Source organism: Oncorhynchus gorbuscha, linkage group LG24 (genome assembly GCF_021184085.1).
Source record: "Oncorhynchus gorbuscha isolate QuinsamMale2020 ecotype Even-year linkage group LG24, OgorEven_v1.0, whole genome shotgun sequence".
Classification (NCBI taxonomy): Eukaryota; Metazoa; Chordata; class Actinopteri; order Salmoniformes; family Salmonidae; genus Oncorhynchus; species Oncorhynchus gorbuscha.
In genome coordinates this window covers 56,774,455-56,789,627 of record NC_060196.1, presented here as the reverse complement: position 1 = coordinate 56,789,627, position 15,173 = coordinate 56,774,455, and the positions used below count along the sequence as shown (strand labels likewise).

The following is a 15,173-nucleotide window of genomic DNA, read 5'->3' as shown; positions in this document are numbered from 1 at the left end:
AGCACTATTTCCACCACTGACTAATCTACACTGAGTGTACAAAACATTAGGAACACATGCTCTTTCGATGATATATACTGACCAGGTGAATCCAGGTGAAAGCTATTGTCACCGATGTGAAACGGCTAGCTAGTTAGCGGTGGTATGAGCTAATAGCGTTTCAATCGGTGACGTCACTCGCTCTGAGACCTTGAAGTAGTGGTTCCCCTTGCTCTGCAAGGGCCGTGGCTTTTGTGGAGCAATGGCAAACGATGCTTCGTGGGTGTTAGTTGTCTATGTGTGCAGAGGGTTCCTGGTTAGAGCCCGGATAGGGGCGAGGGGACGGACGACAGTTAATACTGTTACACTATGATCCCTCATTGATGTCACCTGTTAAATCCACTTCAATTAGTGTAGATGAAGGAGAAGAGACAGGTTAAAGAAGGATTTTTAAGAGACATTGAGACAAGGATTGTGTATGTGTGCCATTCAGAGGGTGAATGGGGAAGACAAAATATTGAAGTGCCTTTGAACGGGGTATGGCAGTAGGTGCCAGGCGCACCGGTTTGACTGTGTCAAGAACTGCAAAGCTGCTGTGTTTTTCACGCTCAACAATTTCCTGTGTGTATATTTAAATCCTGTTTCCATTGATGATCCTTGAGATGTTTCTACAACTTTATTGGAGTCCATCTGTGGTAAATTCAATTGATTGGACGTGATTTGGAAAGGCACACACCTGTCTATATAAGGTCCGACATTTGACAGTGCATGTCAGAGCTAGGTCAAAGGAATTGTCCGTAGAGCTCTGAGACAGGATTGTGTCGAGGCACAGATCTGGAGAAGGGTACCAAAACATTTATGCAGCATTGAAGGTCCCCAGGAACACAGTGGCCTCCAACATTCTTAAATGGAAGACGTTTGAAACCACCAAGATACTTCCTTGAGCAGGCCGCCCGGCCAAACTGAGCAATCAGGGGAGAAGGGGCTTGGTCAGGGAGGAGACCAATAACCCAATGGTCACTCTGACAGAGCTCCAGAGTTCCTCTGTGGAGGTGGGAGAACCTTCCAGAAGGATAATAATCTCTGCAGCACTCCACCAATCAGGCCTTTATGGTAGAGTGGCCAGACGGAAGCCACTCCTCAGTAAAAGGCGCATGACAGCCCACATGGAGATTGCCAAAAAGAACTTAAAGGCTTCAACAAAGTACTGAGCAAAGGGTCTGAAAACTTACGTAAATGTGATTTCAGTTTTTTGTGGAATTTGTGTTTTTTGCTTTGTCATTATGGGGTATTGTGTGTAGGTTGATGAGGGAAAACAATATTTAATCCATTTTAGAATAAGGCTGTAACGTAACAAAATGTGGAAAAATTCCAAGGGTCTGAATACTTTCAGAATGCACTGCATATCCTGACGGCTGGGTGATTTATATGTTGACTGACATTTACAGAATGGGCAGCAAGTGTTGTTTTTAAGCGGAGAAACACAGGGGAACTCAAGAGCAGACTCAGATGAGGAAACAGGGATGAGTGAACCAAAATATGTATTGTTACACAGAGAGATATGGAGTGCAGATCCAGGGAAGCTCGGATGAGTTGCAGAAAAACCAGATGTGGAGACTGAGGTTGGAGTTAACTGAGTAGAACAGGGTAAAGAGGTCCTGGGGGGAATCTAAGGTAGTGGTGGTGAGTAAAATCCAGAGCAAGGTGGGCCTCAAGGGAGGGGCAGTGGTCTAGGACACTGCATCGCAGTGCTAGCTGTGCCACCAGAGACTCTGGGTTCGCGCCCCGGCTCTGTCGCAGCCGGCCGCGACCGGGAGGTCCGTGGGGCAACGCACAATGGGCCTAGCATCGTCCAGGTTAGGGAGGGTTTGGCCGGTAGGGATATCCTTGTCTCATCGCGTACTAGCGACTCCTGTGGCTGGCCGGGCGCAGTACATGCTAACCAGGTCGCCAGGTGCATGGTGTTTCCTCCGACACATTGGTGCGGCTGGCTTGGTTGGGTTGTGTTTTGGGAGAATGCATGGAAGTCGACCTTTGTCTCTCCCGAGCCCGTACGGGAGTTGTAGCGATGAGACAAGAGAGTAACTACTAACAATTTGATACCACGAAAAGGGGGTAAAATTCACACAAATTTAAAAATAAAAATAAAAATCCAGAGCAAGGTAGTTGGGTGGTGAGATGTGGATCGGGAGACAGGAGCCAGAGACAGAGTGGTAACTGCAATGAGAGGATAACCAGTGTCAGGCAGAGTAACAGGATCTTGAATAATCATAAATGGCTATAATCATGAACTGACTGAGCAGAGATTACGATCTGGCAGAGTGGAAGTGGCAGGACAGTGTATTTGCAGAGGTCTTGATTATGGAACAAGTTGCAGCTGGTAGGGATCTGCTCTGACTCCAGCACACCTGTCTCCAACCACACAATCGCACAGAGAGAGAGAGGGAGCGAATGTACTGGGGGAGTAACTGCAGGTCAAGAAGACACCGGAGCAGATGTGACAATTGTGGGTTCTGCTGCCATGTTTGTAATAATACGCATTTTATTTGAATTCACAGATGGTGCCTAGGAGAGGATGGCTAGGCTGACACACCCATCATCTTCCTCGGGGTTGATATACTCATGTGGGGTATCTACTTGTGCCATCATGCCACTCCTTGGTAGCCTGGGTACCAGTCTGTTTGTGACATCATGCCACAACTTGGTAGCCTGGGTACCAGTCTGTTTATGACATCATGCCACAACTTGCAAAACATTAAAATATTGGTCACTATGAACTATATCTGTATTCAAAAACCAGATGTCAATGAGTAATTCAGATCATGTTTTACAAATAAATCTGTGTATGCCATTCAAAGCAGGCGTTAAATTGTCTTGACAAAGAAGACATGCTCTCACCTTTCACCTTTCACTTTTCTGCTTCTCCAGAACAACCACTTTACTCTCACACAGACCTCTCTCTTTCTCTCTCTGTCTGTTTAGGCGAGTTCACAGGTCAGTGCTTTCAACTACTTGCCCTGAATGTTCACTGACATACAGTATACTCCGTCAGCTAAGGACAATCTTTACGGTGATGCTAACTGAAGGTTAAGTGATCACCTATGACTCTAGTATGCCTTGCAACTTGTCAAAGGGAGAAACCTGTAAAGAACACAATGTAATGTACTCTGAGTACCACACCTAGTTTTACAATAGTTACAGTACGTAATGTGCTTCCTCCAGTAGCCTGGAGAAAGTACACCACGTTTTACGATCAGTGCAAATAAAAACGTATTTCTCCACAATGGAATGTTTATGAGTATCGTGTCTGAGCTAGCTTCTTTCAGACACGTGATCGTGTTAAAATTGAGTGACAGAGGAATTCACTTGTGCAGACGAGACACAGGTTCAGCTTTTGTAACAGTACAATAACAACACTTTATATAAAGACGAACTGTATGTGCCTCTTAAAGGGGCAATCAGCAGGTGAAACAATAACAAAGCGTTTTTCGCCACCCGTTTTGGTAAAAAGCTGAAGGATGGGGCTGGAGAAATGTAACCACTTTCAAATTCATAGACTGAGCTATGGATGTAAGACTGACCATCCATGATATACAACGTATAGTTTTAACCATGTTTTGAGGCTATATAGTGTTTGTTTATGTTTACTTTGTTTAAAAACATTGGAGTTAAACAAGCTTATATTTTGGGGGTACGACAGTTGATCTAAGCTCATGAAGCATTTCTAAGTTATATTCTTAAAGAATCAATGGGTGCATATGATACATTTATCAAAAATACATGTAGAAATTGCAGATTGCCCCTTTTAAGGTTTTGTTCATACCTTTCCAAGTTGGGTTGTCTGTGGTTGGATAGGTGCGTAGAAGCATTTAAGCTATAAAAATCACAACATGTTGTGGTCCTATCAAAAAATAATTAGGCAGGATTCCATTCAAGTGGTGTTGTAAGAGCGTTGTCAATGTAACAGTATAACTTTATACCGTCCCCTCGCCCATACCCGGGCGCGAACCAGGGACCCTCTGCACACAACAACAGTCACCCACGAAGCATCGTAGTGTTTGTTGAGATCACAATCAGAGGAAGCGCTGCAAAATACCTTAAAATGGCAATCGCTCTAGAACGCACCGCGGGTTGAATCCCGGCATTACTATAGTTATAAAAACAAGGCGATTTCCTGTATTCTGTATATTGTGAGAATCCATGTCAAAAACAGCAAGATTCACAAACCTTTAAATATATTTAGGTTTTTATTTAAAATGTTTGCATAAAACACTGAAATGATTAATTGACTGTATCCCATACCACAATTCCATGTACACTGAAGAAAAGAAGAAACAAAAGCTCACAGCAGGGAACTAAAACCTGTCACAAATCAATGATCTGGAATTATACACTGTTCTCTCATTGCTGCACGCAAGTAGATTTTTTAAATGTTTTATTATGGGTATTTATTAGATAGTGGCAAATCACAACGTCTTTCTACTCTTCTACTTCTGACTGTAAATATTTGTATTTTATTTTTAGACTTTAGATATATTTGTGTGTTTTTTGTACTACTTAAAATGCATTTTTATCATTAAAAGAAATGCATATGTTGTTCTGCTCAGAACATTACAACTGGAATCTGCATAAGGTGAAACAGCACCACTGTTATTGTTTTGTTGAAGAAAGGAGGAGAGGAACATCTGGAAAACACAACTCATATTCTACCGATTCTATGTCTGGGGGAGGGGGGGGCGCGCTGTGTTGGTTGTTTTGAAGTAAAATCTTTGTTGTTGTAAGGTCTCAAACGGACGTGGCTGTATAGCCAAGTATGAATTCCAGCTTTAATTTTATTCAAAAAAACAAGACACATAGGGCATCTACTTCACTAGCTAGATAGTTAGCTGTGACCCACCATAATGGCACACAGTGCCAATAAAACTCTTTATGCCATAACTCATCTTGATACATAGACCTCAGAACACATCATACATATGTAAATGCATACATCAAATTATTATTATTTTCTTCTATTGTGTTATTTGACTGTTCGTTTGTCTATGTGTAACTCTGTGTTGTTGTTTTTGTCGAACTGCTTTGCTTTATCTTGGCCAGGTTGCAGTTGTAAATGAGAACTTGTTCTCAACTAGCCTACCTGGTTAAATAAAGGTGAAATAAAAATGTAAGAATATTGTTTCTCAAATACATTACATTTTCCCATCAAATACATTCAAGAGTCTAGAAATAATATTTCCCCCCCCCAAAAGATGCAATTTGCATCAACAATCCATTGCCTCAGCTTCTACGCTATCAGAAGCGCTATAAGCAACATAGTTCCTGAAACACGTGGCAAGAACACATTGAGCAGAGCACATACAGTAGGAAGATCAATGCACATACAGTAGGAAGATCAATGCACATACAGTAGGAAGATCAATGCACATACAGTAGGAAGATCAATGCACATACACTAGGAAGATCAATGCACATACAGTAGGAAGATCTTTACAGGAGCTTGCAGTTTTTTACAAGAGATTCTTTCAATTGAAAGAAACTCAAATTCCCAGTCCCCACCATAGCAGAGCAACGAGCCAATCACAGGCCCGGAGACTGCAGGATGAGGATCTCAGCAGCCAATCTCTGTGGGTCCATGAGCTGGGGAAACATGTCCATGACCTTGTCCACCAGACGGCCGTTAAAGATAGCCAGCAGCTTCTTCCTGACCTCCTCTCTCTCCCTGCTCTCCCCGTGGGGGTGGGGCTGTGTCCGAGGGAGGAGCCAGTGTCTCTGCTTCTCCATTTGAGCAGTGCTATGGAGAGTCTGAGGATAAGTCCCGAACGGATCGGACCAGTAGGTCTGCTGTGGAGGGTGGGCCCTGTTCTCCTGTTGGAAGTCATTGGGATACCTGTACTGATGCTTCCCAACTGGATATATCGGTGCCCCATAGCTGAGGTAATAGGTGGGGCTGTAGGTTATCTTGTCTGGGTGGTAGGTGCTGGCTGAGCCCATGCTGTGATGTGGGCTGTGGGTGTTGTTGTGGGTGCTGGCTGGGCCCCTGCTGCGATGTTGTTGGTATCCTGTGCTGGGGCCCAGTAAAGGCTGAGGAGGATGAGAGCTGCAGCTAGAAGGCAGGTTGCTAGGCAGGGAATAGATTTGTTGTCTCATACTGGGGGGGGACAGGCAGTTCCTAAACCCAGCTTTCCCATAACAGTCACAGTGGTCCCTGGAGGGGTTAGACACCTGGCTCTCGAAGGAGCCAAGACCAGAATCTAGTCGCTCCTGAGAGCCACTGGGCAGGGCCGAGTCCAGGTCTGTCGGGGATTGAGAGCCACTGGGCATGGCCGAGTCCAGGTCTGTCGGGGATTGAGAGCCACTGGGCAAGTGTCGGTTGGTCTTGTCCTTCTTAGTTGGGGACCTCTGGCTGGAACGATGGCTTCCCTTGATCAGAAGCACATTCTCACTGATGTGGCCTTTCTTCAGGGAGCCATTCCTCTGACCTAGAGGCAGTTTCTGAGCCATCCCCTCCTCCAGAGAAAGGCCATAGGCAGGTCCAGCATCTGCAGTGGGGTGTTTTTGTTCTGATAAAGATAGCTTGGCCTTCTTCCGCAGCTCGTCAGCCAGAGAGCAACGGGATTGGTTGGCTCGTTCCGGGTGGTAGAATTTACACTTCATCCCATAAGTGCATTTCCTTCCTAGATTCATGAAATGTAAACAATAGTTCATTAGTACCTTTGAGTTTCAGCACATACAGTACAGTACATTTATTACTTACAGTATTGGTGTCAGTTTGTCAATAATTATTTGCAAATGTCCCCCCCCCCCATATGTAAGGTCAACCACAGGATGACCCTAGTAGAGATATGACCTCACCATAAGGGCACGGCTGTTTCCGTGGCAAACGAGGAACCTTCCGTAGAAAGTTCTCCAGGGTGGGACCATGACGACCCAGAGGGTCATCAGGGGGCATGAACCTGAGGTAAGGGGCGGAGTTTAGATTCCCACTACACTGTGGCTAATGTACACTGAACAACAATGCATCATTTGCATACCTCAATTGTGCAGTTATACAGATTTATAAGTATAAAATATTTACAAATTATACAACCAAGCAATGGGTGGCAGGGTAGCCTAGTGGTTAGAGCATTGGACTAGTAACTGGAAGGTTGCAAGTTCAAACCCCCAAAGCTGACAAGGTACAAATCTGTTGTTCTGCCCCTGAACAGGCAGTTAACCCACTGTTCCTAGGCCGTCATTGAAAATAAGAATTTGTTCTTAACTGACTTGCCTCATTAAATAAAGGTTAAAAATGTTTTTTTTTAAATGGCTTATTCATGATATTTGTAGAACTGTAACCATATACCTGTATTAGCTATTATTTAAAACATTAGTTATTTGTCTATTGTAACCAACTATAAGTTAAAACATTAGTTATTTGTCCACTGTAACCACCTATTAGGTAAAACATTCATTTATTTGTCCACTGTGTGTATTTCAAGGTTAATAGTAAGCTACCACAAGACTTACTTGTCATTGACGAAGGAGTACATGAGTAGCCTCTCCTCAATGAAGCGCTTCCAGTCCTGTCTCTCGCCCTGAAGGTCACGGTAGGTGTCGTTGGAAACGATGATGCCGGCGGTCTCATGCGCCAGCTTGACGATGAAGCGATCGTCATAGCAGACCACACGTTTGCCCGCTACACGCCGCGAAGGGGTGAACACCACGATCTTCTTCCTCTCCAGCTCACGCAAAATGTGTTGATCTTTAGAAACAGAGAAAAATACTTCAATAAGATCATTGATGATTAACTCATTGAATGGTTAAGTATTATTTAAGAGATTAATCATGCATTTACCACCCCTAATCCTGTTCTGTATGTAAAAAGATTGTTTCCAGGAAACAGATTTCACAACTTGTTTAGCACACTTTACTTTATCCCTCACATTGTCATATTTTGTTGCCAAACTTTTTAAGATACACATTTTACCTTTATTGAACTAGACAAGTCAGTTAAGAACAAATTCTTATTTTCAATGACGGCCTAGGAACAGTGGGTTAACTGCCTTGTCAGCTCGGGGATTCAAACTTGCAACCTTTCGGTTACTAGTCCAACGCTCTAACCACTAGGCTAGGTGGGTCCGTGAAGACCTTGAAGTACATTTTTGCTCTGATAGTATTAATATAATAATAATATATGCCATTTAGCAGACGCTTTTATCCAAAGGGACTTACAGTCATGTGTGCATACATTCTACGTATGGGTGGTCCCGGGAATCGAACCCACTACCCTGGCGTTACAAGCGCCATGCTCTACCAACTGAGCTACAGAAGGACCACGATAGCGAGCCGGGTACAGCGGGTACAGCGAGCCGGGTACAGCGGGTACAGCGAGCCGGGTACAGCGTGTAGGCTCAACGTTTCTATGATATTTGGCACACATGAATAAAGTTGGGTAAAGTTTAATTAAGTAGTGTCAGATAAAGAAAAATATTTTAAATATGAGATTAATAATATAATAATATAATAATATTAACTCAATTAAACTCTATCCATCATATTAACGTTGAGCCTACAGGCTCTAACCAGCTCTCGGCAATGGATAAGGCATGAGCAAAATGTACTTCAAGGTCTTCACGGATCCACCTGTACCCAAATACGCAAGACCCGATCCGGGAAGTGAGTCCGGATCGATAATTCTAAATAATGTCATGGGTCTGGGTCGTATCTGATATGATTTTCATGGGTCTCTGGTATGTGTAATTTTAACTAACTTAATCCGGAAGGGTCCATACAGATCCGAAAGCGAGTGCTGCTGTAACTGATGTGAAACGGCTAGCTTAGTTAGCGGTGCGCGCTAAATAGCGTTTCAATCGGTTACGTCACTTGCTCTGAGACCTTGAAGTAGTAGTACCCCTTGCTCTGCAAGGGCCGCGGCTCTTGTGGAGTGATGGGTAACGATGCTACGAGGGTGACTGTTGTCGTTGTGTGCAGAAGGTCCCTGGTTCGCGCCCGGGTATGGGTGAGGGGACGGTTTAAAATTATACTGTTACACTGCAATAGAGAGAGAAATTGTATAAATCATGCTGCTGCTCTTTGCTTTTCACAGGAGTGGCGTGTGTAGCTTGTTGTTGGCCAATCATAAATCATCAAAGCGCCAATAAGCTACAGTCATAGAGCCTCCATGTGGGGCAAAAGTTAGGAGATATCTAATCAATGGAAAACGGAATTAAAATTACGGAATTAAAAGTTAAAGGAGGACAGGCTACAACGACCAAGAGCCAACAGGTAGGCTGTTACTTCATATTGAATGGAATGGAATAGAATGGAGTTTCAACTGTGTAGGATGAGAAAGCGAATGCTTCCTCAATTAGCCTTGCTAGCTAGCTCAACTAGCTTCCCCCAGTTTGATGCGGTCAAGACCGGTACTACGTCATCATATCGGATGATATAGAACCTAGCTATGGTAGATTTTAGCCTACTATAATGCGAGTAGACTTGGTTGGTTGCTGCTTTTCGTCTCTCCCTCCCTCCTCCCTGTTCCCATATCACTTGCTGACACTCACAGTAGCCTATACACACAGCACTGCCAGAGGCTCTCTACCTCCTCTTGCACTCACAGTAGCCTATACACACAGCACTGCCAGAGGCTCTCTACCTCCTCTTGCACTCACAGTAGCCTATACACACAGCACTGCCAGAGGCTCTCTACCTCCTCTTGCACTCACAGTAGCCTATACACACAGCACTGCCAGAGGCTCTGTACCTCCTCTTACACTCACAGTAGCCTATACACACAGCACTGCCAGAGGCTCTGTACCTCCTCTTACACTCACAGTAGCCTATACACACAGCACTGCCAGGGGCTCTGTACCTCCTCTTACACTCACAGTAGCCTATACACACAGCACTGCCAGAGGCTCTGTACCTCCTCTTACACTCACAGTAGCCTATACACACAGCACTGCCAGGGGCTCTCTACCTCCTCTCCCTCGCGCTTTTAGTAGCTTATAAAATGACTCATCTGCTTCCCTCACTCTAATCGGGTCTGGATCCGATCAGGTCTATACAGAACGGGTGTAGTTATCATCGGGCCCGTTTGGAATTGGTCTCTATATTTACAAAAAACATATTTATACATATCAGGTCCAGATGGGGATGCCCCAGGCCCATTTAGGAATGGGTACAACTCTTTGGACCAGTGAAGGCCTCTAATTGACAGTAACTAGGTCAGCCATGCTCACCATGAGAAGACGGTTTTTACATGCTACTGCAGGAAGTGATAAATGCGCTGATAAAAGTCCCTAGTTTAATCAGCTGAATGAGAGACATAGTGAAACAGAAATATCAGTGTTGGGGTTTCCCCTCCTGCTCCCCACTGCTGTCACTTCCCAGAGTTGTGGAGTCGCATCACTTTGATCGCTGATCTGATCTCAAGTTCAGCAACTGGAAAAAGCCAAACAAGTCCATATACCAAACGGTTTCCTGCTCACACATGTTCAAAGAGACACGCTCTCTACTCAAACATTGTGCTTGTATGCATATTTCCTGAAGTCAACATATCACATAGCGTATTATATATTAGAAACTAGGTGATTCGAGCCCTGAATGCTGATTGGCTGAAAGCCATGGTATATCAGACCATATACCATGGGTATGACAAAACATGTATTTTTACTCTTCTAATTACATTAACCAATTAACCAGTTTATAATAGGGGATTGTGGTATGTGGCCAATATAGAACTCCATGATGCGTTGTGCATAAGAAGAGCCCTAAGTGTGGTATATTGGCCATTTACCACACCCGTTCAGGTGTTATTGCTTAAATATACTCTATATTGGGGTGGCAACCGAAAGGTTGCAAGTTCAAATCCCCGAGCTGACAATGTACACATCTGTCGTTCTGCCCCTGAACAGGTAGTTAACCTACTGTTCCTAGGCCATCATTGAAAATAAGAATTTGTTCTTAACTGACTTGCCTAGTTAAATAAAGGAAAAAAAAAAAATCCATCTCTGATTAAAATAACATAGAAACTCAATGTTTCATTGTGTCTAAAACAAAATGTCTGCCCAACTTTGTCCCACTGGGCAAAAACAGGTTGAATCAACATTGTTTCCACGTCAATTCAACAAAATAATTTATGTGAGGATGTTGAATCGACATGGAAAACTGATCACATTTGCAAAAGAGTCGTCTTTTTTTATTTTACCCAACTTTATACCCAAATCCAATGACATGGTGACATTTTTTTGTTGATATCACGATAAATTCACGTTAGTTGACAACTCAACCAAATCAAAACTAAAGGTTGAAATGATGTCTGTGCCCAGTGGGATGGCTTGAGGAGGAAACGGTATTCAATACAATGAGGGCTGAGATACAGACGAGGAAGTAGACGTCGGGCCCCATGCCTGGCAGAGTATTCCCGACATCTTACCTGTGATGAGGACATCTGGTCTAGGCTGCTCTTTCCTCCACGAGGGAACAAACACAGTGATGTCCGTATGACCTCTGTCCAGGAAGAAGTTTACTGCCAGCTGGATTCCCAGGCAGGAAAACATTTCCTTGTTCCCGTGGCTACAACAGAAAGGCAATATAAATAAATATTGTTGAGCAAGCAAGCCACTCCCACTCATAATGACTTACCTGTGTGGTAAGGGTAAGGAAAAATAACCTCCTACACTGACTCATTGGCTTGCGTTCCAATTGGCACCCTATGGGCCCTAGTCAAAAGTGCACTTTATAGGGAGAGGGTGCCATCTGGAACGCAGCCTGTACCTCAAGAGCTATATCAATAGACACATTTGGAGAGGGAGGGCCCGCGATTACTACAACAGTTATTTTTCATTTGAAAGCACTTAGCTACATGTACACACAATATCACAGGCATTTGCAATGCAAATGTTTTAGCTGTGTATACACAACTCAAACGGTCCCTGTTCTCACAGTAGACCACCTACCAACTAGCTACAGTAGGACTATTACTAGAATCTAGACCAGCGATAATCAACTAGATTCATCTGAGTGGATGGTCAAGGGGCTGGAACATAATTACAAATCATTTGTGGTCCGCGAATTGACTGCAAGAAGCCCAAACAGATATAATATATTCGACTAAAACATAAAAATTCAAACCTTGCTTACATTTGAATACGATCATATATATCTCTATGTGTGGGAATACCTCGGGACACATTTCCAAAATTAAAATCACTTGGAGCTAATTAGCTGATGTATGTCCAGTAGGGCAGGCAGGACATAAAATGCAGTCAGGTCTGTTCCTGTTGCACTGTGCACTGATTTGCATGCTCAAATTTGCATGTCAGAGCAATGAGGGAGAGACATGCCTGTACAAATGTTGTATCAAAGTGGGCAGAAGGCCAAAGGAGACAGAGGAGCAGCAGAAGGGAGAGTGATGGGGGTGTGAAATGGTTAACTCTCCCCCAGGCTAACAGTGACACCCGACTGAGTGGCTGGTGGAGTGTTGAAACAATAGACATAAAAGCAGGGCTGAAACAGTGTTACCATTCCCGACTTCGAGCTAGATCCTAATTATGAGGTGTAAGGGCTGGAGAAAATCTAGAGAAGTAATTATGAGGGGTAAGGGTAGGAGAAAATCTAGAAAAGTAATTATGAGGGGTAAGGGTAGGAGTCAATCTAGAGAAGTAATTATGAGGGGTAAGGGTAGGAGTCAATCGAGAAGTAATTATGAGGGGTAAGGGTAGGAAAAAATCTAGAGAAGTAATTATGAGGGGTAAGGGTAGGAGAAAATCTAGAGAAGTAATTATGAGGGGTAAGGGCTGGTTTATCTAGAGAAGTAATTATGAGGGGTAAGGGCTGGTTTATCTAGAAGTAATTATGAGGGGTAAGGGCTGGTTTATCTAGAGACGTAATTATGAGGGGTAAGGGCTGGTTTATCTAGAGACGTAATTATGAGGGGTAAGGGCTGGTTTATCTAGAGAAGTAATTATGAGGGGTAAGGGCTGGTTTATGTAGAGAAGTAATTATGAGGGGTAAGGGCTGGTGTATCTAGAGAAGTAATTATGAGGGGTAAGGGCTGATTTTTCTAAATAAGTAATTATGAGGGATAAGGGCTGGTTTTTCTAGAGAAGTAATTATGAGGGATAAGGGCTGGTTTTTCTAGAGAAGTAATTATGAGGGGTAAGGGCTGATTTTTCTAGAGAAGTAATTATGAGGGATAAGGGCTGGTTTTTCTAGAGAAGTAATTATGAGGGATAAGGGCTGGTTTTTCTAGAGAAGTAATTATGAGGGGTAAGGGCTGGTTTTTCTAGAGAAGTATGGGTAGGAGTTTAGTGCAATAAGAAAATGATCTGTTCTTGAAGACAGTGAATTCTTCTGGCACAGCACCTTCTTTACAGGCTTTCTGCCAAACCACAAGCTCCTAGAAACGCTTAACTACAACTACTGGAGAGAGATATGATGAAGGCTGGTCTAACCTGTATCTACCCTTTTCCCATGAACATAATCTTGGTTTATTACATTTTTATTTAACCATGCAAATCAGTTAAGAACTAATTCTTATTTACAATGACGGGCTACCCCGGCCAAACCCAAACACCGCTGGGTCAATTGTGCGGCTCCACATGGGACTCCCAATCACGGGCGGTTGTGATACAGCCATGGAATCGAACCAGGGTCTGTAGTGACACCTCTAGCACTGAGATACAGTACCGTAGACCACTGCGCCACTCTAGAGCCCGTTAAAGGCAGTATGCCTTTTATATCAATACTAAATCATTTCTGGGTAACAATTAAGTACCTTACTGTGATAGTTTTCCATTAAAATGGACACACGTATTTATTAATAACTATTTCTCAACCAAAAATGTTGCTAGCAATGTCTGGGAGTGGTGAGTGGGGAGGGGAAAACTGAAAACGAGTGAAACTCTGCTCACCTCATAGCCACGTTGCTCCCATCGATCACTATGGGTCTCAGGGCATCTCCCTCCTCACTGGGTACATCGCTCCGGCTGGGTGGAGGGGTGAGGGGCAGGTTACTGAAGGTCTCCCCTCGGGACACCAGGATAGACGGGGCTCCCTCCTTCTCCCGCTCCTTCTCAATTCCTTCTAGACTGGCTCCCGTCCGCACCAGCTCCCCCAGAACCCTGTTAGTGTCTGTGTTCAGGCCAAACTTCTGCAACACGGTCCAGACCTGCGCTGGGGAGTAGCCCAGTTTAAGGTAGAAGTCCAGCTGAGCCTCTCCAGGTTCCGTGAAGCTCTTGCCGTTCTCCTCCGGGGCAGAGCAGTGGGTAGCACTAGGGTGCATTCTCTCACAGATGGGACAGGGTGGATGATGACTGTGAAGGGCAGGCAGAGTGGACAGCCAACCAACTGTGTCGTGGGGCTCTGTGGGGCTCAGACGGGCTTTGTGGGAGAACTCTTTCCATGGTAAGACATCTTTGACCGGGCTCAGCATTGAAATAGCACCAATCTTCATCTCTCACTCTTTCAGGCAGGTCTCATATATGACACCTGTTTAAAAAAAAGATGTCATCATTATTGTGGGTGTGTGAAAAAGGGCTATTTAAAAGTTTGAGGTCATAATACAAACAGAAAAGGGTTGAAAATAAAACACACATCAGCTCTACAGTACATACACCAGTAGACTACAATTCAGCTTGTCATTTAAGTTATCAACACTTCAATAATTTCCTTGCCGTCTGAAAACGGATCACATCTTACTTTAGTAGAACAGATAACTACTTTATTGGAGGGAAAATGTATTTGTTATGACTGCGATATGTGGTCGTCTCACCCAACTGTAAGTAGCTCTAGATGAGAGCGTCTGCTAAATTACTCAAATGTAAATGGAATGTTAGTACTGACGTTGAGTGTGCAAAGCTGTCATCAAGGCATCTCAAATATATTTTGATTTGTTTAACACTTATTTGGTTACTACATGATTTCATATGTGTTATTTCATAGTTTTGATGTAGAAAATAGTAAAAATAAAGAAAAACCTGTGAATGAATAGGTTCTAAAACTTTTGACTCGTACTGTATATATATATATATATATATATATATATATATATATGTCCCAACATACTATTGATAGTAAGAATATAGGCAATTCCAAATATTTGGAACTGTCAGAGGTCCCAACATACTATTGATAGTGAGAACAAGGCAATTCCAAAATGGCTGCAGAGAGCATGGGGTATCAGCTACGACATGACACACAGACTTTGAAAA

The 15,173-nt window shown here is 43.6% G+C and overlaps 1 protein-coding gene across 1 annotated transcript in view; it reads right to left on the bottom strand.

Annotated features, from left to right (window-relative positions):
• Positions 1 to 4,207: 4,207 nt before the first annotated feature.
• Positions 4,208 to 15,173, bottom strand: part of LOC124013067 (endoribonuclease ZC3H12A-like) — a 17,008-nt gene continuing 6,042 nt past the window's right edge. Inside the window, exons 2-6 of the mRNA XM_046327211.1 lie at positions 13,875 to 14,451; positions 11,396 to 11,535; positions 7,486 to 7,720; positions 6,832 to 6,932; positions 4,208 to 6,653 (exon numbers count right to left, since the gene is read on the bottom strand). Coding sequence (XP_046183167.1) covers positions 5,557 to 6,653; positions 6,832 to 6,932; positions 7,486 to 7,720; positions 11,396 to 11,535; positions 13,875 to 14,416 — 2,115 coding nt within the window. The 5' untranslated portion in view covers positions 14,417 to 14,451 and the 3' untranslated portion in view covers positions 4,208 to 5,556. The remainder of the gene's footprint in view (positions 6,654 to 6,831; positions 6,933 to 7,485; positions 7,721 to 11,395; positions 11,536 to 13,874; positions 14,452 to 15,173) is intronic.